Source organism: Strix uralensis, chromosome 7 (assembly GCF_047716275.1).
Source record: "Strix uralensis isolate ZFMK-TIS-50842 chromosome 7, bStrUra1, whole genome shotgun sequence".
NCBI classification, from domain to species: Eukaryota; Metazoa; Chordata; class Aves; order Strigiformes; family Strigidae; genus Strix; species Strix uralensis.
The window spans coordinates 25,193,506-25,218,549 of record NC_133978.1 but is presented as its reverse complement, the minus strand read 5'-3'; the positions used below and the strand labels follow the sequence as shown (position 1 = coordinate 25,218,549).

The window sequence follows — 25,044 nt, the reverse complement described above, 5'->3', positions numbered from 1 at the left end:
GTTTGCTATACATCCATGTCAACAGCATCGAACATGCAAGACAAATATATCCACCCTCAGCCTGCTCCTTGCTGCTCCCTACGCCAACTCCCTGCTGTTCCTCCCCATCACGTGGCTAAATAGCAGGCACCCCATCATGTGAAAACATGTACATACATGGGACAGGAGCAGACATGTGCCTCGGATCATGGGTCAGGGACCTAGGCAGATGCACCTGCAACACATGATGGCATATAATGGCAGAAAGGAAGGTGCGTGTAGTTTTGGCATACTTCAGGAAGAGGCTCTTGGCCTCCAACTAAACCCACTGTATCTTTTTGTGTATTCTGCTATAGGAGGCATATTGAGCTAATCTAAAGGTAGTTACTACATCAGAGCCATGACAAGGAAGAGAAAAGGCATTATCCGGGTCACTGAGTGTAGCACTGTGACAAAAACCATTTCTACCACTGAAAATGAAGTCTGTGGTTTGCTCTGGCCACATTCTGTGATGCAGAGGCCTTGGGCTCACTCATATTGCTGATGTTTGGTTGCCACTTTGATTCCAGCTCGCAGTCACCACAGAGCTCCCACCAAAGGGCAGGAGCGGGAGCCGACTGGAAAGAGGCACCTGGCACAAACCTTTCTAGAGGTCTCAAGTATAGGCAGGGCCCACATGGATAAGAACAGATTGAGGTATTATGTACTCATGTCTTGTTTAAAGAACTATAAAAGCACAGTGACCATGCAGATGGCATTCGTATGTCTATTTGGAATATGCCTGTGTTAGCAGGGAATGAATGAGCGAACCCCTACACGAAGAGTTAACTACTACAGGGAAAGGGAAACCATCCAATAGAAAGGCTGGGGCAAACAAAAGTCCCTATAGAAAGGTTTGGTGTGAAATACGCACCACAATGGGCTTTAGAGAAAAACTTTATCATACAGTATTATGCAAATTCATTTATTTATGCAAGTTTATGCATCACTAACAGGAAAGAAAAATTCATTATTGTGTTTTCAACTTATCACATGAAAGGTTGTGTACGTCAGCTAAATCCTGTCTGGGATCATTAATTTAAATGATTAGTCAAAGGCCGATTTGTTAATTTGTGTTTCTCTGGATCTGATCGAAGCCGATAGCATGCACTTGGAGCCCCGTCTTCTTTCCTAAGAGTTAAGGGAAACTGCGGCCAGCGGCCCAGAGCACACGCCCTCCGGAAGACTGCCGGGTGGGACCCCGGGGGTCTCCAAGCCCCGTTCCGCGCTGCAGGCAGCCCGGAGCCCCGCCGGGCCGGGACGACGGGCCGGTTGCCTCAGGGGAGAAGGAGGTGGTATGAAGTGGAGGGAAGCGCGGTCAGTTACTGGGCCGCGCCGCGGAGAGCGCCTTTGCTGCCTGGGGTGGGGCTGGTGCCGGTTAATAAACCCTTGTCGGTAACCGAAGCGAGCCGCCGAGAGGCCACCATCCGCCCCAGTGCCCTGCCTGGGGGCCGGAGGGCGGGGGCGGCCACCCCCTCAGCCCGGCCCAGTCCGGTCCCCGGAGGCGCCGGGGCTGCGTCCCCGCGCAGGGGGCGCGGCGCTGAGCGCGCTGCACGCCGGGAGCCGTAGTCTTTCCGCGGGCCGAGCGTCCGAGCCGCAGCACCGGGCGTAAGCCGAGGGGCAGCGCACCCCGGCGAGGGGGGAGGGCGGCGCGAGCTCGCGGAGTTCCTGGCCGACCCGTCCTGCCATGCTGGCGGCAGAGAAGTGCGACCGCCCGGTGGACTGGCAAGAAAACGCGCGTACTTCGCGTTCCGGCGCCTCCCTTCTCCCTGCGGGGCGAGGGACTGGGGCGCTCTCCTTTGAGCCTCCCTCTACAGCCGTGCGGATGGTACGTCCCGCCGGAGGCTGGGGGGCCCCCCACCCCCCCCAGCCGGCTCGGCAGGCTCCATGGCCGGTCCTGCTCAGTCCGGGCGCTGCGTGAGCCCGCCCTCCTTGCTCTTAGAAGCGCTCTCTCCATTGGCTGCGTCCGGGAGCTCTTGCCAATCAGGAAGCGGCTATCATGGAGGAAGGGAATAAATACAAGATGGCTGCTCGTATAAAACCAGGCATTGGGCTTCGCCCCGGCGATGGGGGAATAGAAGCTTTAACTCGTGCTCCGAGGGTTGTGCACTATTCCCGCCCGCGCCGCTGCTGCCCCCCCAGGGGGAGCGGGACTCTGATCGTTGCCGGCTACAGCTGCGCTCAGCCGCTCCCCGCGGATCACCGGCGGGGCCGAGGCCGGGTGCGGCGCCCGAGAGGCCCGAGCTAGGCCCTGCGCTCTCCTCCCTGGGAGAGCGGCGCCGGCCCCCCCCCGCCTGCTGTCCCGCCGCTCGCCTCCAGCGAGGCCCAGCTCCGGGCGGCCATGGCCGTCTCCAGGTCGGTAGGACGCGGGAAGGGTGGCGGAAGGAGGGCCGGCAGCGGCGGCCCGGAGTCCCCGGCCCTCCGTGTGGCCAGGCTTCGGGGGGTGCGGGGGTGGAGTGGGGTGGCCGGTTTCCACCTCCTCTCGCTTTGGGAGCCTGCGGCGGCCTCGTCGCGGTGTCCGTGCTCCTCGGCGGCGTGGCCGCCTTGGTAGGGTTTGGGGGTGCCTGCGTGCTCCGGCGCCTGGGTTTGCTTCCTGGCCTGGGGTAGCTCCCGTGCCTGGCGCACACAGAAGCCCCGTCCCTTCCTCAGGCCTCTGCTTGGGGCCTCTCAGGCTTCCTCTTGAATTCGACGCCTTCGTTTTGTTGGCCAGTCCTTCTTTGGGTTAAACTGCTAGGGAATAGGGGATAACGATATCGAGTCTCAAAAACTGGCAAGAAACCGTTTTGCCTTTCAGAGCACTTAGTTGTAAAGTAACAGAAATAAAGCAGGCTTCTATGCAGAAAAGTGATTCGTGTGTTCTGGCTCAGCCTCAAGATGTTGGGTAGTATCTGCTTACACACATGTGCGTTGGGGTGTGCCAGCGTTTAAAGTATTCACAGATACAGAGGCATGTCTTAATAGAGCTGTTTTATAAAAAATGCTGAGCACAAATTCCTGCCATCTTTTTTTTTTTTTGGTGTGTGTGTGAAATAAGTATGTTAAGCTTCCTAACAGGATATTTGAAACCATAAATCCAAATTAACCTTGTGATAGATTAGCTTCAAGTCACGTGTTGGGTAGTATATGTACTTCTGAAGTGCTGTAACAAAAGTAAATTCTGTTTCTGAAGCTCAATGTGAATAGCTTACAATTCTATGTAGCAAAGTAAAGGTGTGTACATCTATAGCGGAAATCTGTTATTAATCAAAATTTATAGTAGCAATACGCTTTTTAAGACTTCTGGTAGCAGGTGTTTTAGTTTGAGCTTTGTAATTTCTGCAGACTATCCCTTTATCTTACTCTACTGTTATTTTTTGTTATCTGTTAGTTTGGTTGTTTTTTTCAAAGGTGTCCATAAGAATCTGGAAGTAGTAAGGATTGCTGTGACAAGACTACTATGTCCATTGAAATAGTACTGTAAGCCATCATGTAAAACAGAGTAGCAGTCTAATTACCTTAGGTCTGGGGCAGTCTGCTTAAACTGTGCTAATGTACGTGTGATACAGGGGCTAACTGGAATATCAAGATACAGTTTTTCAGCTGTATGCTGAAGTTGTGTCTACTATAAAGATTGGTTTCACATTGTTAACAGTGTTTCTGTAAAACCACGTGTGCTTAGTGAAAAGCAGTAGTGCTCTATGCAAAGATTTAGTTAACACCTGTTTGGTCTGCTAACTGACAGGAAAAAAAATACTTTGGATAAGGCTTGTTCTAAGCTTCAGTGGGGAGCACTAAAAAAGTTGGTGTGTTATTAATATTGCATGTGATACATTGCTTCAGAGTACAGTTTTAAGATCAAAATGTTACACACGTTGAATGTATGGTATAGAACTTCACTAAAGGTGCTGTAGTACTTGTGAGTTGGTATAGAATTGTTTCAATTCCATGTGTAAATTAGGTAAAATAATTGCACATTTTGGAGTGTTGTAATATCTTGGCTATTCCTGGCAAACTCCAGTGTTTCTATAATTGTAAGAAGTGATACTGTGTAAATTTAGCCTCGTGCATGTTTTTTAATAGATAGAGCAAAACCTGTCTGTATCCCTTTGAAGTTACACAGCAACTCTTGACAAATGAACCTTTTGGCCGTTGGGCCATAGGAACACTGATGATACAATGCCAGTGCTGCTTTTGCAAATAAAAGAAATCTTGTCTTCACCTTTTATTTCAGAACACTGGATTTCTAAGGTCCTTTCCTTTCAGACATGTAATTATGTTTCTGTAAAGGGTGTAGTTGTTCCAGCTTCTGTACCAGCTTCATTTAATTGCAGAGATCTGCACTTTTCCTCTAGGTAGTTACAGTTGCATTATATATTTTTGAAGGACCAACATAATACTTCATTGTTGAATGATTCTAACTATACCAAGGGTAGAGAGTGAGGGAGAAGTTGGTTCAAATTAATCTTTCTTCAAGGATCACAGTATTTGCTGAGTGTGTACCAAACACTGATATTAACAAAAAGCTTAATTAGGGTTAGTTCTGTATTGGAACCATATTTTAAAAAATAACCATTTTTGTAGGTGGGAGGAAGGGTATTTTTACAATCTCAAAACAGTAAATTATCAAGTGGTTGTTTTCCTAGTAAAGCTTTGCTTCTGCTGTTTGGCCAATTGAAAACCTTTCTCAAAACCCTAGTCTGTTCAGGAAGACCTGAACAAATATAGGGAATGCTTTGAAATATTTCAAAATTTGAGAATTTGCAGCTTTGTTATTAATAAGATCATCTTAAAAATAATTGTCACTTATTTGTAATCTATGGACAAAAGAGATTTTGGTATTTTATTCTGCATTATATGTATACATGCTCATTTTAGAGTCTGCTATTACACGGACTGAAGACCTGCTTCTATATAACATTTCTGTGGTGATACATTAGAAAACAGACCTAAAAGCAGAACAGTAGATACCTCATACCAAAAGATGTTGCAGAATAGTTGCTTCATATATGCTCATCTCTTTGGTAGTTTTATGCTGAAAAGACTAATGAACACCATCCTCCAGAAGTATGTATAGGTGGGTGGGAAGATTGATGTTCTTTCTGTGAATGTGCCAGCTAATTTTGTAGGCTTTATCTCTTGTCTCTGGTCTTAAAAGTATATATGAAGTACTGTAATGTTTGCATAACTAATAAAAAGAATATAATTCTTGATAGCGGAACTGAGAAGGAAAAAAGGAAGTGAAAAGTTTTGCTTTAGCTTCATTCCTACAAAGCATATGATCCAAGTGAATAAATACAATGGCTCACTAGTGATCTTTTGATATACTTTACATGAAAAAATAATACTGCCAGTTTATGGGAAATAACAATGCTTATAGGTTACTCAGCGTGATTGAGTTTCAGTAGATAAGAAAGTGTTGATAGTGCCTTTCAATATCTAATAAAACTTTTTTCCCAGTGTCTTTTATCTGTTCAAATGCACCTCATGTATCAGTATTCCAACACCAGGGCTGTTAATGGCTTTCTCCTATTTTTGATGGACTTCACTGTACAAAGAAGAACAAATATGCTTTTAAAATGTGATGAAATGCATGAAGCTGGTAAGATGCATTAAGAATAAACAGTTTGATTTTAATAGGTATTTTAAGTTCACCCTGAAATACCTTAAAGACAACCTACCTCTTCAGGGTATTTTCAAGGCACTTCCTTAAGCAAGTGTGGGAGAGCATAACAACTTGCTACTCTTGCAAGGATTCTTAATTTGGTCCATGTAAGTTTAATAAGAGTTTCTAGAGTTTTCTGTGTTTTCATTTACTTGGATTTGTGTGTAACTGGTCATATGTAGATTAGGAACTTAGGGTTTTTTTTTAAAAAAAAAAATGATGTCAGAAGGCTATGATAGTAAAGCTCTGGGAAAATAAGTGGGCCTCGTATGTTGCTCTTGGCTGTTGAAGTGTAGGGCTGTGACTTCCCAAGAACAGATGGCTGCACTGGCTGGCATCATCACTTATGTAACAGTTCAAGTTTAATACTGCATCATTGGTAGGTTGAAGTTCTTACAAGGTACCAAAATTATCCAAAATCTCTTTCATGGGCCCTATGTACCTTTTAGAAATGTTCTTTTGGTGTTATTGCAAATTTTCTAAAGAAAGGAATCAGCTTCTAGCTTGTTTGGAAGGTATTACTTCATGGCTGCTCTTGCATGAAAAGCAAGGGTTAAACTGAACAAGAAGTATGTTTTCATTATTACTTAAAGGCATATGCCTGTTCCATCAGAATAGGTAGACACTCTATAACCAATGCGATTACAGGAGTTCTGACTCAAAGCAGGGGAAAAAATAGTGTAACTCTTCTCTCATTGATGGAGAGTAACTCGAAGACCAGAACTGTGGACTGCCTTCCCTGTTGTTGTTTGTGGGAGGGAATGCCAGCATAGTCATGGGAAGGGGGGAAGCAGAAGTAGCATGTGCACTGCTGCCCAAATGAGATAGAGCTGTAAAATTTCTCAGACACTTAGCAGACTGAAATGAAACTTGAAAGTCAGGATTGCCCTCTGATAAGGATTCTAACCTGCTCCAGCAGCTAGAAATGGAATTCTTACTAAAGCATTCCCTATATAACTTGTTGATACACTTCTTGTGTTACTATGTCTTTACAGCTGTTTTAATTTCCTATTCTTTTTCACAGCTTTTGTAACGTAATTAGTCATATGGTTTTGGGCTGGATTGGTGGATGTAGATACATATGTAATAGTTTACAAATAAAACTTGTACAGCCTAATGCTATGGATCATATATGAAATATACATTGCATATGGAATTAATTATACTAATTTTAGCATTCAGTTGGCTTCCATATGCAGTATATAATATTGTGACCGGTGTGGTCATGGAGGTCTTGTTTCATTCCAGGTGTCCCTTCCACTGCTCTGTAGGAAACAAGAAGACTCCTCTGTTGTCCACAGCAGCACCTTCATAACTGTTTACTCTACAGGCTCTCACCTATGAGAAGTAAAATGACAATCCATTCTTTGTGTATCATCACACTTTGTTTTGTTCTGAATTTTGTTCAGTGATTTTTCTCTTGCTTGATGATTGTATATTGGAAAGCTGATTACTTGATTATTTAACAGTTTATGTGTGCTTTAGTAGGGGCTTGGGTTATTTGAGCTGTGAAGCTGACCAAGCTGGGATTTGACCAAATGATGAAACGCCACCAAAGGATTATCAGGTCAACAAGAAAAGCTAAGACATCTCCATTAGAGCTTAGGTTGAATTTCACAGTGTGTCAACCCTTGTCAAGTCTAAAATTTAATTTAGTGTTGTTTTCTAGGTTTCTGGGCTATTTCTGTACTAAGAAATAGTGCCTGGGAGGAAGCTCCTGGGTGTTGAAATGCGATTTATACTGTGAACTCATAGGAGTATTCTCTTCTGATGGGTGCTAGCTAGCAGTTTTCCAAAGAGCTCTAGGCAGAGTTTGACGTTAGAGTCTTCGAGGGACTACACCACTAAGGGTTTTTTGTACAGTCACACAATTTTAATGGGTTAGAATATATGCTTAGATAGTTATGTGCTGTTCTGTACCAGTCGGCATTTACTGTTGGAGGCTGCTCCCTGGCCAGTTAAACATACTGGCACACACATAGGTGTAAGTCCAAACAGATCACTTCAGTGGCAGCAGTGATCAGTTCACTGTCCCTTTCAAGCCTCAAGTCATTGAAATCAACAAATTGGAAGTTTTCCCATCTGAAGTCCTGTGAAAACCCAGTCCAGTCAGGATGCTTACACTGGGATGATCAGGATCTTTATACAATTCATCTGCTTTTGGAAATATTTTGGAGATGCTGTTGATAACCTCTGTGTCTTGACCTGGTCATTAACTGTCCTGCTACTAGTTTTCTAATTCCTCTGTAGCTGAAGGGCTTTCAAATCCACATCATCCAGTTTCCTCAGGAGTCCCATAAGGTTCACTTTAAGTATTATGATAACTGTCCCTTGAAATGGAGATCAGCCCTCTCTTTGGACACATACCTTTAGGCAGCAAAGAACTGAGGATTAACATGAAAAACAGAACAGGTCATTTGTTGCAACATTGCCTACTGTGCCTGGGTACAGTCATGTATAACTTAGTTTAATGCTGAATATGCAAAACTGATTGAAAAGCAGTGACTAGAACATGGAATCGCTGTGCTACCTGGAGAGTCCTACTGATTCAGTTGTGGTGGCTCTTTTGAAAGTACTTGTGTTTGTCCTTTGTAATTTTTTATATTGTGATCTTTGCTGCAATAATGCACTGGAAGAGCAAAAGGCTTTTGTTATGTTATGTTTAGTGACTGGGGGTCAATAATTTTTTTCTGTGTATTTTTATTCACAAAGCTCCCTTTAGTTAACTGAACTAAACCTGTATGCATAATCATTCTGTGTAACAGTGTTGATTAGAGAGATGATGTTCCTCTTCATGACAGCCAATGTTGCTATTCTGATTAATAACAATGCAAATGAAATTGTTTATGGTTAGAATTATTCTTGCCTGCAATCTTTCATTAAGAATTGAGGAGGGGGGCAGGATGGACTGTTAGATAAAATTGTTTCAGTGGTAGTAGTGTAATGGTCAAAGAATCTGTTCCACCCACGGGGTGGGTGTTCCAGTTGATATGCTGATCGCAGACCTGCTGGTTAATCTTGAGTATCTCTCAGGTGGTTCTGTTCTGAAAGCAAGAATTCCAGCTTTAGTCTTTTCAAAACTAGTGTACTTTAATGAAATGCTGTGGGTTTGATGACTTGCAGTATTTATGTGGGGAGTATTCACTTGCCTAATCTAGGTCTCTGGTGCCGTTTTAGATGGTATGATGTGTCCTTCCCACTTCAGAATGACAAGGATCTCCTGCATCCTGTGTCATGTCTCTTGACCCCATGTGGATGACTCATTCTGAAGTGTCTCAAGTGCTACTCGATGCCAGTTCTTAAGCACCTGAATTGATGTCTGTGGCAGAAACATTTCTAATGAACTCTGTCAGTGTAGAAGCTAATATATTTCCTAGAAGAAAAGAATACGTAATTTGAATGTAATGCTGTTCATAAGAACTTTGAATTGCTGCTCCAGGTTTTGTCTTGCTTGTACACTTCAGCAGTGATTAGAAAATCTCAAATTTCTGAAGTGAGAGGAAGACAGTATCTACTTCTGAACAAGTTAGTGCTGTGTATTGAGCTCATATGACGTGAGTTCACATAGCAGTGGTGTATGGTTGCTGTCCTGTTGATGAAATGTAGTTGACTCAGGATTGGAAGATGGCAGTCAGGATTATCTAAACCACTGCGTATGAGTTAAAAATACAATATCCTTCACTTTTAAGCTCTGACCTGCAGCAGTTAATGTGGAGGAGAAGTAGTTTCAGAAATAATTTCATTTTTAGCATTCATTGGTATTTAGATTTTTCGTAACAACCCGTAAATCTCTTTGGTTTTCTTTTCTAATTTTTTTCATCCCCTAAGTACTCCCTGTATTTCTCCTGTTTGCTTGTGTCTTGCATATGCTTAGAACAACTTTTCTGACAGCCTGTGTTGAAACTCTTTCATAAAATAATTTGAAGTTTTATCTGCCTTGTAGAGCGTTTCACTCAACCATGCTGATTTGACTTCTATGTTACATCTGTGAATGATGTGAGGCATGCAGTGCCCTGCTTACAGCACTGTCTAGCATGAGAAGAAGAAAAGCCACATGCCACTAGAAAACTCTTAGTTCTGTTTGGCTTTAAGAACTAGTTTAAAGACTGTTAGCTTGTTCTGAGAATGAAAACCTTGTCAGAATTTAGGAAATTTCTTTCCAACAGCAGGTAGTTAAAGTTAATTTGTTTAGAATTTTTAGTATTTTTTTCATTCTTAATGAAACTAAGAACGAATATTTTAATTGGCAACTTTCTCAGTGCTACTCTTCCAACTAAAGCAGGAGAATTCAGGCTCTGCCATACTCTGCAGCAATACCAAAACTTAATTTAAGAATTTTAATACCTCCAAAATATTAACTGTTTTGGAATTGTACCTCAAGGAAGTCTGGAGGAGGGGAAGGAAAAATGTTTAGCATGACCAGGAGTACTGTTAGTCAGATATTGTTAGCTGTATTTGCTAATCCTGTTTCCATTTATTTTACTGGGGTTGAACACTGAAATCTTCCTATAGTGATGTGAGACAATAGAAAAATTTTTTGGTTTGTTTTACATTTGTGTGTAAGTTAGGCATATTACTATTTTAAATCACAAATTGCAAACCAAGTATATTGCAGGTTAAAAAAAAAAGCAACAGCCAACAACTGTATTTTGTAGGTAGTACAACTTCAAAAAGTTGTGGATTTTAGGAATGAAGATCTAGTGTTGTAACTAAGATTGGAATTAAGCTTGATTTTTTTTTTTTTTTTTGAGGGTATGCCGTCATAGTGGTTTCCTCCTGTTTTGACACATGAAGGGTTCTAGCTGAGGAAGTGGTCTAAGCTGTACATTCTGCTTCACTTTGGAGATGAGAAAAAGATACTTAGATAGTTAAAGGAGTGGGTGGTGCTAAATGGCAAACTTCTTGAGTATGGAACACTGAAGTTTCATGGAGAGATGAAAAATGAAAGGGGTGAGTTTAAGAAATGAGAGAACAAGCAAGTTAGAGCAAGCCGTGGTTCTGCAAACTAGCACGTTTTGTACTAAACAATACAGAGTGCTGCAAATCAGGTTGGGTTATTACTGTCAAATGTACTAAGGAGAAAATGCTGGTAAATAACTAAGTATCTGGTATGTTCCTCCTGACTAGTCCACTATCAGTGATTTGGAAGAGTTGGATCTGTAAAGCTTTTGCTTTCCTCCTTGACTGTCTAATCACACAAAACTGCTGGTTTAGGTATGTTTGGGTTTTCTTTAAAACAATTTACTAACTAGTAAATCATAGCAATTGAAACTCCAGTTTGAGCTACAGAAATTGAAATAGGCTTACCTCTTTTAGTAGTAGGAAGAGAATTATTTCAAAGCTGGCAAATATCAGAAGTGTGTCTAAAATACTAGAATGATTTGCAATACTGTTAGAAAATTTTTTTATTTAATGGGTAGTTAATCTAGTGCCTCCAGTTGTGAGAGAATTTGGGTTTCTATGACATTACTGGCTCTGTGGCACTGCCGCTTCTAATGCGTGACATTATAAGATACTCTCAGGATTAAGTGTGGTTCAAGCATGTCAAGGAAAATACAAAATCCAGTGGTGTTGGAAAGAGGAGTGTTCTTGGTTTTTGAATGATTGGAACTAATGTTCAAGGCAATTTTGGTGAAATGTAATTAGTAGCAACAGACTAACAGGCAAAACATTTGTCCTTTCCTGCATTTGCTCAAACCTAGGGTATGTGTTTGAGGAAGGGGAGGTTTTCAGGGTATCTGTATCCTTATTTTGTTAGCCTGATCTAGGTGAGCTTCACTGCTGTGTAAATTCCAGCTTCATATTGTTGCAATATTTGGTGGAGTATTTTTGATTAAGGCCAGAAGGGACAATTCTGATTGCACTGCGTGGACAGATTCTAGACTCGCATTCAGTAATAATCTCATACTACCCAATAAACTAAGCCCTCTGTAAAGAGTTTTAACTGTCCCACTTGTAGGGGAGGGAATAATGAACATTTGTTACTTCCATCATTGATTTGATTATCTAGGTAGACTCTATTTTTATGTGCTTTTTGTATATGATGACTTTCTCACTCAGTAATTCTAAACAAGAAATAAGCTAACTATTCTGAAAATAGATGATTGGGGTCTCTCTCACTAAATACAGAGTTACTGTGAAAACAGATCCGGTTAAATTCTTGAATTTAATGGGAAGGCCAGAGGACTTGGATTATTTCAAAGCTGTAAATACAACAGGTTTGGTCTTATATATTCCAGGTAGTTAGGAGGAAAATACGTGAAAAGTAAAAATTTGTGGTATCCTGGCAAAGCAGAATTTGATATTATAGATTGCAGGCTATGTTTACAAAATAAATGATAATGCACAACACGAGCAGTTGAACCTTTTGCTTTCTCTATCAGACAGAATTTGATGAAGATCATTTACAACTTACCAGTATTTTTCAAGATAGAAAATATTCTATCACAGAACAAGGAAGGGAACTTTTTTCTTGTAACTGCAGATTCTTTTTTTTTAAACTAATGTTTCTAACAATTTATCAGTTATTTTTTTGCTTATCAAATTAAATGTGCTTTTAGAACAATTATGCTTACTATTAGGAAAAAAGGACATTTGTCACCCTGTCAATTGACAGTCTTCAGGCAAACATTTCTTCTGTTTGCATTAGATAAATGGAAGAATGTGGGGGCATATTAATAAAAATGGGCAGCTGAACTATGAATAGCATAACATTTTCGGTTTTTGTCAATCATATTTAGGCTTGATCGTCTCTTTATTTTACTGGACACCGGTACAACACCAGTAACAAGAAAAGCAGCTGCACAGCAACTTGGGGAAGTAGTGAAACTGCATCCTCATGAACTGAATAATCTCTTATCTAAAGTAAGCATCTTTTTTTTTTTCAGTTCTTTAATGGTGAGAAAAAACTAGTTTAAAGGGGTGTGGGTTCTGTGGAAAGAAGAAAAGGCATCATAGTCTTGTGTTCTTTGAATGTACGAGACTGAAGAAAATTAGGAGACTACTTCTGTTCAGCCTGCTGTTTTGTCAGCCTCTGAAATGGTTACATAAATGAGGTTTCAGTTTGCATTCAGTATTGATATTCAGCGTTTCCTGTAACTTCAGGTTTTCTTCTATAAAGAGAAGCTCTACTGCCTTATAAAAATTTCTGCTCCTGCCTTTAAAGATTGTTTCTTGTGTGATACAGCATTAAAAATATAGGAGGCTGCATGTCTTTAAAAGGACTGGAAAATGGAAATGTATTTCCATTAGTTTGAGACTTCAATCTGGCCAAGTCTAGCAAAACCACCAAAAATAGTCTATATCTGACAGCTGGAGATGGCTGAGTGACCTCAATTCTGCTCTTATTGAACAGGTGCCCTCACCACAATTGATGGAATCAATACAGTGGCCAAGGAATCATGAATATCAAAGCACTTTCAGAGAAAGAAATAGTTTTTTTCAGATTTCAGACAAAGTGGTAAATTAGTTTAGAAGAGCATGTTGCTTCAAGTGACCTATGTTGTCCCTTTTCTTGGGTTAAATGACTTCAAAGTTTTAAGGTCTATTAATCTCTTTTGAACACTTTCTTTCAGAAAGCAAAAAGCAAAAGTCTCAAGCCTTGTTCAGTACCTGGAGGAAATCAAGGTTGAGTTTGATGGGATTAAATATACCTTATAAATTCTTAATGTCTGGCTATGGCAAGAGTTCTACTAAGCAGTGAGCAATATGTAGAAGGCTGCTGGCATTTCTTTGTTTTGTTTTTTTTTTTGTCCTTTGTTTCTGTTTTGAATGTTGTCTTAATCCATAGCATTAAAAGTTAAGTGTGTTTTAATAGAGCATAACAGCTGATGGATTTTCTGAAAGTACATTTTAAGCAAATATTTATTTATCTATCTCTCCTTAAAGGTGTTAGTGTATTTAAGAAGTACAAATTGGGATACTCGTATTGCAGCTGGCCAGGCTGTTGAAGCAATAGTGAAAAATGTACCCGAGTGGAATCCAACTCCAAGATCAAAACAAGGTGCTTCTTAAATGAATTATGTAGAATTCATTGTTTATCTGATGCAAACTGACTGTGATATGAGACTTTCTAAGGCAACTGTGTCATTCTGGTTTTTTGAGCATAGACATTTATATGCATGGCCTGTAGTAAACCTCTTTGGCTTTACATGTTCATATCCAGTTAGAACGATGTGCCTGACCTTTGTTTCTTCTAAGATTCCCATGCGTGTGCTCTGTATTCTCATAAAGCTTTTATAAATAAAAGGAACAATAACTAGTAAAATGGTAAAACTTTCAACCAATTAACTTTGTCATGATACTTTACAGACACTGTTTTGTTTCTCTGTTCCATTGCTCAAAGCACCTTTCTGAGTGAGGTGAAATGGCAGCTTGCTGAAGTCTGTTCTGTTTGTACTCACTCTGCATCTGAAATTGTCATGTTAGGGATGTTGGAGTTGCTTTTATTATCAACTTAGGAACCTATTGTCAGTGATTTTGTCTAAACCTGCTGGCACTATGTTAACAACCTTATGTGGCACAGGTTCCAGAAATTCACTGTTTAAAAAAACCCCAAACCAACAACAAAACTCTCATCTGTTTTGGTGATCTCATTTTTGTTTTGTTCAGTGCCTCCTGGTTCTGTTGCTATAGACAAGCAAGTTCTGCATTTGCCTTATCCACTGCCTTTATATTTGTAAACCATCGTATTTGCTCTCCTCCAACAACTTCTTTCCAGATTGAAGAGTTGCCATCTCTTCAGTCTTTCCTCACAAGACAGCTGCTTTGTCTTTCAGATAACTTTGTCCTCCTCTGTACTTTTTCTTATTCGTGTCCTCGTTTAGATGCACAGAACTGCTTACAGTGTATCTGTGTCTCTTAGAGTACTCATATTTATAGGCAGTGGCAAAATGATGTGCTTTGTCATGTTTTCAGTGTCCTTCCTGATGATGCCCAGTACTTAGTTGGCTGTTTTGGCTGTCACTGCCCAATAAGCTGGTGAATACAGAAAACTGTCAGAAGTGCCTCTGAGATCTTTATTGAATGTTAACTGCCAGTTCTGAATTCAGTGTTGTGTAGGCATGGTTTAGGTTGTTCATTTTGCACCTTTTCTGACTTTGTCCATTAGTATGTTCTGGGAGTCCTTCTTGGATTACATAGTGCCATTGTGACTTCTGGTTACCCAAAAGAGCTTTAGTGTCATCTGCATGCCTGGGAGAAGAGTGCATAGTGAAATTTCCTTCCCATTGCTAAAGACCGATAGAATTGATGGCAACACTGATCCCTGAAGGACTCACTCAGAAGTTAACTTCTGTCTTTCACCAGTTTTCAGTCTGTAAAAGGATGTTTTCCCCATTTCCGTGTAATTTAGTTCCTTCAATTTTTTTATATGAAGCCTTGCGAAAAGCTTTTGAATATATTACGTCCACCAGATTCCCTTCATCCACTTGTTGGAGCTCTTTAAGGAAACTGATAATCAGGTTAATGATGATTTTTTTTCTTTCAGGAGCCATTCTGACTCTTTCCTAGGAAATCATATTTACCCATATACTTAATAACTTTATTTATAGACTCCACTACCTTACCAAGGATAGAAGTTAATATCACCAGTCTAGTTCCAAGAATTACTTCTAGCAGTCCTTTTGCACATGAGAATTGGGCAACCTGTCAGTCTTTGAGTACAGCAGCTGCTTTGAATGATGGGTTACATGCATTGTCTAGTTCTTGCAGATCTGCCTATCAGATAGGAAATTGAAAAGGTAATTATGTGTGCTTGAGAAAAAGGTAGCATTTAACAGGGCTAACTGGCTATGCAGACATTTGTTTCTTTTATTTCAGTTAAATTGTTTGATGTAGTAAATACAATTTTACAGTAGTCTGGTTGCATTTAGGTTCTTAGACTTGCTATAAATCACTTGTCTTTTCATATATGTCTAATGAAATGTTAACTTTTTCTTCAGGCCTGTGTTTCTTGTTGGTAACAATTGTATTTATACTGCTGGTTGTAATTCAGCATGTGAGGGTGTTGGATTATGTAGGAACGGCCAGTCTTCTTGGATGCAAAGCTGCATGTGACTAGGAGCCACAAAACACACTAATCTTTGAGTGCTGAGGGGAGGGAATATATTGGAAGCGAATTCATAACCAGGAAATAAGACACCCTGTGAGGAACAAATCTCTTCTGTATCAGTATTGAACTGCACTGTACCTGCAACTGGATTTGAGAAGAGCTGATAACTAGTCTTCAGCAGCCCTTGGCAGCTGGCTTTCTCCCGTACCTGTTAAGACTAGTCTCCAGCTTCCATACGAGGAGTGCTTGGCTCTTGGTGATATGATACAGTGTTGGCATGATACTTGTTTGAACTATGTGAGCCATATGCAGCTCAGACTGCAAGTTGGCTGTATGTGTACAGAGAAGACCTAGTGGTATGTCAGCGTACAAGATTTTAAAAAGCTAAATTTATCAAGAGAAAAATATTAAATTTTTTTTCTACTCAATGTGTAAGTGAGCTTTTTCAGTCTGTCTGTATGAAATGGAGTCTTTACACTTTGTGAATCAAAATGCTGTATGTCTGATGATTCCTTTGGAGGAGAGAAATTATTTCTTCCTCTTGCTTAATCTTCTGCCAGATCTTTGAACAAAAATTTCATCATATTGTCCTTAATATTATTTTCCATGTCCTATCTAGAACCAGGCTCAGAAAGTCCTATGGAAGAGTCACCTTCAACAGATCGGTTGCGTTTTGACAGATTTGATATATGTCGGTTGTTAAAACATGGTGCATCTCTTCTTGGATCTGCTGGTGCAGAATTTGAAGTCCAAGATGATAAATCAGGTATATTTTTATATTTTACTTGCAGAAAAGAAAACTTACTGATTTTGAAAAAGTATTACGAGACTAGTCATCCATGGTTTCTCAGAATGCTAGAAAATAACGGAAGAAAATATTCCATGATGTAATGGATTTGTATTATTTTTTTCAAGTAAAGTGGTATTTTTAGGAGGGGTGTATTGTTTGTTTGATTTTTCTCTTATCAGAATTAGTATGTGTACGGGGAGAAGAGGAGAGTGGAAACCTGAAAGAGGGAGCAGAAAAAGAATTGTTAGAGGCTTCTGTAAAACTTCTGTAGACTATTTTAAGAGGTGCAGGAACTACTACCACTTTTTCTTCATTAAAACAGGGTTCCCAAATACAGTAGTAGGATGTGGCTTATTTAAAAGCTTGAAGGTTTCAAATATAGAAAGATTGCATGAAAAATACAGTGTCTGGGTGATGTCTTGTTTCAAGTGACTTGTCTGATATCTTTCAGCAACTTTTTAGCTGAGAGAGTTGGTTTACATCAGTATAATAGTACTGAATTATTTTCATCTAAGGTGTTTTTTTTGCTGTTACTCTACTGCTCTAATTCCAGTCCATCTTCCAGTTACTGCACCAGATGAAATGATGCTATAGATAAAAATCTGCTCTGACTGCATAGCCCTGATTCACTCGTTCCCTGCATGTGATGTGTTCTGTGTAGTGTACACAGAAGATCACTGGCTCAGCAAGGAACAGAACCTGTGGCTGCTGACACTTAAGCAGTATCCTGTCTGTTAAGCCTTGCTGCTATTTTATTGCTTGCCATGTTTGATGCTAGGTTAATAAGGTGTACAAGTTTCATATCTTCTAATGAAACCGTGCCTATTCAGAAATCAAATAGAATAGGACACTTTAGTTCACGGAAGTCTGATATTTATTCCAGTGTCTCATGATTGCACATAAATAATTTTATGAATGAAAATAAAAGTGTATCAAAAAATGCTTTCTCTTCTGCATTTTGTAGCAGCTTTCCTTTTCAAGTAGGTAGCCATATGAATGGATGTAAAGCAAGTTAAATAATCTTTGGAATTAGCAGTCTTTGACACTTGTTCATAAAATGAACTTGTGAAAGGAAAAGTATTTTCTAGAGAATGGAAATTGATTGTTTTTTCTCTGCTTGTCAGTTAAATGCAATTTTTTTAAAAAGGCTCTGGCATAGATATAATTAACTACTAATTATTACTCAACCTGCTGTATACCCCAAAATTCTGCCAATATTGGTCACATACTTAGAAGTTTGTGCAGATACTTGACCAAAAAACCCCGATCTACTGACTGGTTTCCATACTGCACATGTGAAAAGAGAGTGAAGTCTGACAGCACTACAAGCTACAAGTTTTGGTTTACTTGGAGGGTTTATTCTACTTGGGCACTAAAATCTTCTAATTTTTTAATGTAAATAGGGTGTTCTCAAAGGCTAGATGTTTGGTAATTAGTGTTGAAGCTTCATAACATTCTTGAGATGGCTTCTATTAACTTCCTAAATAAGCTTTCCTTGACGTATGAAGCTTGAGGATAAGATTGCTAACAGACTCAGTCACCCTAGGAAAATCATGCTTATGCTTCAATTTACATTGCCATCAGGAGTTAGTTTGGGCAGAAGGAAAGGAGACACCTGGGTCTAGTGCATTTTATAAGGAGGAATGTTTCCAAGGAAAACAGGTTCAGATTCAACCTAGCTTAATAGAGGATATTGGATTGAATATCATTTGAGGGGTTTTATTGGTGGCTCTTAATTCTTAGGTCTGTGTTTCCCAACAGAAGATCAAGTTTAGAAGAAAAAGAAACCTTAAAAAAACCACCACCACCAAACCACACAAAAAAACCCCACAAACAAACAAAAAAACCACAATCAAAAACCCAGACTGCCAAAGTCAACAGACCCCACAAGGATGCATGTGCTCAATGAAAAGCATTAGTTCTTGAATCAGTTGCTAGATTTTTTTTTTAGTATGTTAATTTGTTCCTTTCAAAGTGCACTTTCCTAAAAATTCAGGAAAAACTTGGTTTTCTACTTCTGCGGAGCAAGTGTAATTTAATGAATTTCATAGGAGCTCTTTTCTGCTTAAATTGATTGCAGTTTAAGTACTAGTATAGCTTCAGTGGCAGAAAAGGCCTTCCTAGGAATCAGTATAATTTGGTATAAAAGATTGTATTGATGTATTAGCCAAGTACAATTAATTCTATAACTTTTGGCTTTCTTATTTCATTGAGCAAATCTTCAATAATGCATATGGTTGGAAATGTGACACATCTCTTTTTTAAAAACTTTTTTTTAAGGTGAAATTGATCCTAAAGAGAGGATAGCACGACAGAGAAAACTGTTACAAAAGAAACTTGGCTTAGATATGGGTGCTGCAATTGGGATGAATACTGAAGATCTCTTCAATGATGAAGATCTGGACTATTCTCCTTCTTCAGTTTCACTAGTAAACAAACAACCTGTAGGTAAAACCTCGGGCTGTTTGACTGCAAGGAATAATACAGTGGGTTTGCTTTATTTGTGCTTCTGCGGTTATAATCTCTATATTTTAAGTATGATGATCAACTTCTAATATGGTATGCATTGGTTTCCTGAATTCTTATGCCCTATAGTTGCATATTAGATTATTTGATGTCAAACTGCTGCTCTGAGTTGGAAATGATGGAGGGTTGGGGAAGTTGAGAGCAATGTGGGTTTGAGGATTTTTTTCAGGACCTTCATTGTAAGAGGAACTGACAGTGAATGACTTCTCTTTCAGACTCTTCAGGCTGCTGAGTTAATTGACTCAGAATTTCGAGCTGGTATGAGCAGTAGACAAAAGAATAAAGCCAAAAGAATGGCCAAGCTATTTGCAAAGCAGAGATCCAGGGATGCAGTGGAAGCTAACGAGAAGAGGTATAATAGTGAACTGGTTTGCTTTTATTTCAGTTAAGCTGGGATTGTGGTTTATCTGTTGAAAAACTTCCTACAGTTCTTGCATCTTAATCTTTTACATGCTAATTGTGCTGATGGTAAAATGCTTGTGGGCTGTACTTTTTTCCCAAAGAGCTTCGTTAAGGGCCTAGCTTCAGAGGGATCTCGAAATACTAGGATGGTACAGTTAAATTTGTGGTTTGTCCCTGTCATTAAATATGGCTTGAGAATAGTGCATGAAAATGGGGGATTTAAGAACGTAATAACTAGAAACTTCAGATATAACTTTCTGATGCATGCTGTGCTCCTTGCTGTAGTTTATAGTAACAGAGTATTGTACCTACTGTGTTTATAAAAAGCAGTAAACAAAATTATCTTTCCTTGATTTTATTTAAGAATTTCTGTATTTCTTGCAAAAGGCTGAGAAGGATTGCCAATTTGGGACAGCATTCTGCTGTCTCCTCACTGAATTTTTTTACATGTAAACTTATCTGTTTTGCATATTTCAGTGTTAAACCTCTTTGTTTTGTATTCTTCCTACACTTAATTCTACCTGAAGACTTCAGTTGTAGAAGTAATTACTTCCCCTAAAGCATACTTTCCGTTCATAAACTTACACTTTTTCCTTCTCAGCAATGATAGCACTGATGGCGAACCAGAAGAAAAGAGAAGAAAAGTTACAAATGTTGTCATCAACCAGCCTGCCACAGACTCAAAAACATTGGTAGAAAATGCTCCAGAAGAGGTATGATGTATTGTTCTGCTGTTAGCAGGAATGAGCATTCAGTTTTTTATCAGAGTAATGTAAAACAAAACTCCTTTATGCACCCAAATTCTTTAGCAATTTTGGCATTAAGGGAATTAAAGAATGCCTTTGCCAGCTTACTTTTATATGTAATGAAGCAAATGAGTTTCAAACTGTGTATAACATTGAAGAAGAAAACACATTTAATCTGTTGGTAGCAGTTTGTGACCCAAATGAACATGGTAGGTGGATTGCAGGTGTCAGACCTGGTTATTAAACTGTAAAACTGTGCTAAACACTTAGATGATGGGATTACACTGAGCCATAAATAATTTGATCTAAATTTTCATATAGACTTTATTTAATCTTAGCCTTACTTTAATTAGGCTTAGTTTAGAATTAAGTTCTATCTTTAGTAGTTGAAGATTTAAACAATTACCTTAGTCTTAGAAACACTTGCATTGGTTTCAATAGACTGAAAAGCTGAAAAATTGTAAGAAATGTTATACCAAAATACAAATGGTACATAGAATTTTATTTGATGAGACTTTATCTTGATTAGTCTGTATTCTACCAAAAAGAGATTTTTCCAGGTCTAGCTTAGTAATTAAATTCTTACTTGCGAAATGATGAAAATTAATTTGAGAGATTAATTATAACTGCAGGCTGAAGAGCTGCTAGTTGCTAGCCTTTCAAATGCTTTGTTTGTGATGGTGTGAACTTACGTTAGTATCGTAATTTCCCTTCCACAGCCATGTTTGTTTCCTTGTACGAAATGTTGGGATAGTGGATATGCTTCTGGTTTTCAAAAATGTGGAATGTTTTGAAAAGGGTGGTGTTTATTGCTGGATTTATTGACCCCATTTGATCACGTAGTGTAATTTCTAACTGAGACTTGCCTATTGTGTGCTTTAAAGGCAAAGTTCATAAATTTAAAGAATCACTGGGGAGGATGAGAAACTTTGTTTACTTTTCTGCCTTAGTGTAGTTCCTAAAGGGGGATTGAATTCCAGAACATTAAAATTAATTGCCATTGAGAAGAAGTTACACTACTAACAAATTTAACTTCATAAGCTGTTTAAAAGATCCAGTGCAAAGTTTCTGAAGAGTGGAAGAAGATGGTTTTTCTTCAGTGCTGTCCAGTAACAAAGAAAAATACTTAAGCTTTTGAAGGTCTTTGTTATCTTCACGTACCTAAGTGGCGTACAATATAAGAAGTGTTTTCCTGATCCCTTTCTCTTTTGATCTGGTACTTAACATTTCTCTATGAATTTAGGCAAATGAATGGCCTTTGGAAAGCTTTTGTGAAGAGGTGTGCAATGATCTCTTTAACCCTTCTTGGGAGGTAAGACACATGTGCAGTATCTAAGGTGTAACTATAGATTTTAAAAAAAGACTTCAACAAAAGCACAAAAATTGCATGTGTAGGACTGGAGCGTTTTTCTAGATATCAAAAATTATATCGATTGTAAATACAGATTACATAGCCAAGACAAATCTGCCTTTAGAGAACTTAAGTGGTTTTTAAGACTTACTTAAAGGGGAAATGAAAACAGATGTGTAATGCATACTCAAGTGGAGAGTGGGAAAGACATAACAAGTAGTGATGATAAGAGAATTTTGGAAGTACTGAAATTCAAGCAAAATAAAAGCACATGAATCTACAGTCAAAAAGATGAAGCAGTTAAACCAGTCTTGGATTGATCAAGAGTTTGAGGAATATTGTGTGAGTCTGTTGCTGACAACTGTGGCATGTTTGTTTCATGCTAAGCTAGTAGAGGTGGGGGAGGATCACTTGTTTGGTAACAGGGGCTAGGCTACAGATCTTTAGTTGTTCTCTTCATTTATAAAAAGGAACTTTTAACTTTAGAATGATAGTAAATAACAGTTACAAAAACTATATATTTGGTTGCCTAGACAACTTATTTTCAGGATTCAAAACCTGTTCTGCTCACCCTTCTATTCAATCCTTGTACTATTTTCCACAAACTTTGATATCAGTTCCAAGCAAAAATTTGAAGTAGCTGACAATGGTCTCTCTTTCTTGAGCAGAAGATGGAGATAACTGTTGTCAACTAACTTGAGGTTTTTAATAAAAAAGTTGGTCCTTTGAAAGAATAAATGTTAACACCAACTATAACATACTTAGGTATATCTGTAGCACGGTTTCAGTGATAGCAAATTGACTCTGTCCATACTGACTTCAAACTTGGAAACACAGATCATATGCAGCCAGCACAATTATTTTGGGCCCAGAAAAAGGATAATTATATTCATGTGGCATATCACTGCATCTGTGCTAATAAGCCTCACCTTATTTGAAAGCAGGCTGTTTGCTGTTTGCAGTTGAAGCCAAAGTCCGGTTGTCTTCTGGAATGCAGGCATTCTCATAGCTTTCTTAGTACATTTGATATAGGGCGCACACATCTTAAGGAAGTAGATCAATACAGAATCATTGTTATAGTATGTTCTGGATGAAAAACAGGTTAAACTATCTCAAAATGCAGGTTTATAAAATGGCCTTCTGGCATCTTCTTGCAATGTCTGGATGCAGCCTGGATGACTAGTTCAGACTGCTTTCCTAGCTTATAGGCAGCTGAAGTCAGGCAAGATGAATCCTACTATTGGCATTTTGTTTATACATTTGTCTGTCTTGCTGGTTTGTGTTTGTAGAAGCTGAGAAGATAACTAGCGTAGTTTTCCTCTTTTGGCTTGTAAAAACTGGATCGTAAGCAATCTTGGACCAAATAAACAAATGATTGATGTATTATGAACAATTAGAGAGCCTCGTCTTAAAATTCTGGCTTTTATTGGCTTGTTTATAGCTTTTACCAACAGCCACTGAGCTGTCCTTATGGGGATGTGTATGCTTGCATTTCATCTAAGATATTCTGATGAAGGGAGGACCTACCAACTGCTTGGTTCTAGTTGTTGCTATCATGAAATGAAATAAAATAATTTTCTGCTAGCAACAAGCATGTATATGAAGTGCCCTTAAAAAAGGGGGGGGAAAAGAGTAAGTTCTGCTCTAACCTATGTAGAGGCCTCTCAATGAAAACCCAGTTCAGAACTTTGTGTTTGCAACCTCCTGTGTATCTGTCGAGTCGGCTTTTCTTGATTACCCAATTACTAGTCCAGTTATGTATCCAAATACCAGAAACAGGTGTGTCTATAGCACATATTTCTACTGGTCTTCTGTCACTTCCAAAACTTCCTAGTGTATTCAGTTGTTAATGTTTAGTGGGAACATACAAATGGCTATAACTTGCTTTCCCATATCACTTGTTCACTTTTTAATAATTAGCCAAGCAAGGCAGGTTTGTAAGCAATGCAGAATAGTAATTCTCAGAAATTTGTTTTGCAGACCCCAAATTACTCAGTGGGGATCCAAACTGTTTAAAAAATACAAAGAGTTGTAGAGAAATGTAAATATAACATGTAACAAAGAAAAATATGAAGTGTTTAAGAAATGTAAGAATATTGCTTTTTCTTTAGCTTATAAACTTACTAAAACCAGTAATATCTTCTAGTTGCTCTTTCTCTGAAAACTAGCATCTTTTAACATAGTGAGGTAAAACTAAATGCAAACTGTATTGGCTACATTACTGCGAATATAACTATCTTCTCTGTTAGAAAATAGAAGCAATTCTTAACTGCTTCTGTCCGTAAGATGGCAAATACTTAGGAAAATAACAGGTTGGTTTTGGCCAGATTAGTATTTAAGTGTATGATTTGATACTACCCTTTCCCACAAGTCTTAAGTACCACTAACTGCAGCACTTGAAATGTCTCTATTAAGAATAAAGTAGTATTGTTTCAGTTACCAAAGTGTGGGTTTTATCTTCCATTCCATATTTAAAAAATGACTTTTTATTTCACTTCTCTAGGTTCGACATGGTGCAGGTACTGGACTGAGAGAGATACTTAAAGCTCATGGTAAAAGTGGTGGTAAAATGGGAGATAGCTCTTTAGAAGAGGTGAGTTTCCAGGCATGTAGACTTAACACATTACTTAAATGAAGTTTAGAAAACAGACTTCTTAAAATACTTAAGCTTTGCAGGAGATGGGTGATCTGGGGGAATATAAATCATGAGATTTGTCAGCTCAAAATAATCTGGATGAGATCGCTGTATGCAGTGATGAAATATTTACATTCTTTTTAAAAGGCCTGTACAAAAAACAATGCTACTGTATAAGCACCCATTAATGTCAGCCGAGGGTAAAGTTACTAAACACTAGCTTCTATACTAGAAAATACAATTTTCAGGTCATGGTAAGGGTGTGCTGAAACAGAATTGACAGGTTGATTATGTAACTCTAGTGAAGTGTCTCAGACCATCTAATTCCATTCACTTAAAAAGTAAGGTGACTCTTATTGATCTGCTTGCTTTGTTATGATGAGAAAAAGTATTTAAATAGTCTGTTTAAAAGGAAAACACTTTTTAAAAATATCCTGACAGTAACAACTTGTTTACTAATAGTGAATTCCATCTGGATTCATACTAACTTCCCTGCTGTAAAAGCAGCTAGGAGAGCTTGTGGTTTAGACCATGTTGAAGAATAAGGAGATACGTTTATTAAATGTAAGTCAAGCTACTTCAAGCAAAAGCTGCTATCCCTCCTTGCTTCCATGTGAAGTAGCATTTGTTCCATGGAAATTGCAGAGTAGTAATAACACACGCCGCAATGATAAGATACTTAGAACTGTTTCTTAACTATTTAAGGAAGGAGTACGTGTACTCCAGGCTAGCTTCAAAGGCTGCTGTGCATGCTATATGCAGGCTATAATTCTTTGATATGTATGGGAATATGAAATCCATAATATGATGAAAGTTTTGTTCATGAAAATGTTTTCAAGGGAAGCAGTGATCTAGTAGGCAAACAGTGAAGATAAGAAAGATGA

At 38.9% G+C, this 25,044-nt stretch overlaps 1 protein-coding gene across 1 annotated transcript in view; it reads left to right on the top strand.

The window, feature by feature from the left end:
- Positions 1–2,024: 2,024 nt before the first annotated feature.
- The window catches only part of BTAF1 (B-TFIID TATA-box binding protein associated factor 1), a 47,235-nt gene continuing 24,215 nt past the window's right edge, over positions 2,025–25,044 (top strand). The window contains exons 1-9 of the mRNA XM_074874984.1: positions 2,025–2,373; positions 12,400–12,523; positions 13,547–13,661; positions 16,330–16,476; positions 18,781–18,944; positions 19,242–19,378; positions 20,030–20,141; positions 21,418–21,486; positions 24,029–24,118. Of these exons, the coding sequence (XP_074731085.1) occupies positions 2,360–2,373; positions 12,400–12,523; positions 13,547–13,661; positions 16,330–16,476; positions 18,781–18,944; positions 19,242–19,378; positions 20,030–20,141; positions 21,418–21,486; positions 24,029–24,118 (972 nt within the window). The 5' untranslated portion in view covers positions 2,025–2,359. The remainder of the gene's footprint in view (positions 2,374–12,399; positions 12,524–13,546; positions 13,662–16,329; positions 16,477–18,780; positions 18,945–19,241; positions 19,379–20,029; positions 20,142–21,417; positions 21,487–24,028; positions 24,119–25,044) is intronic.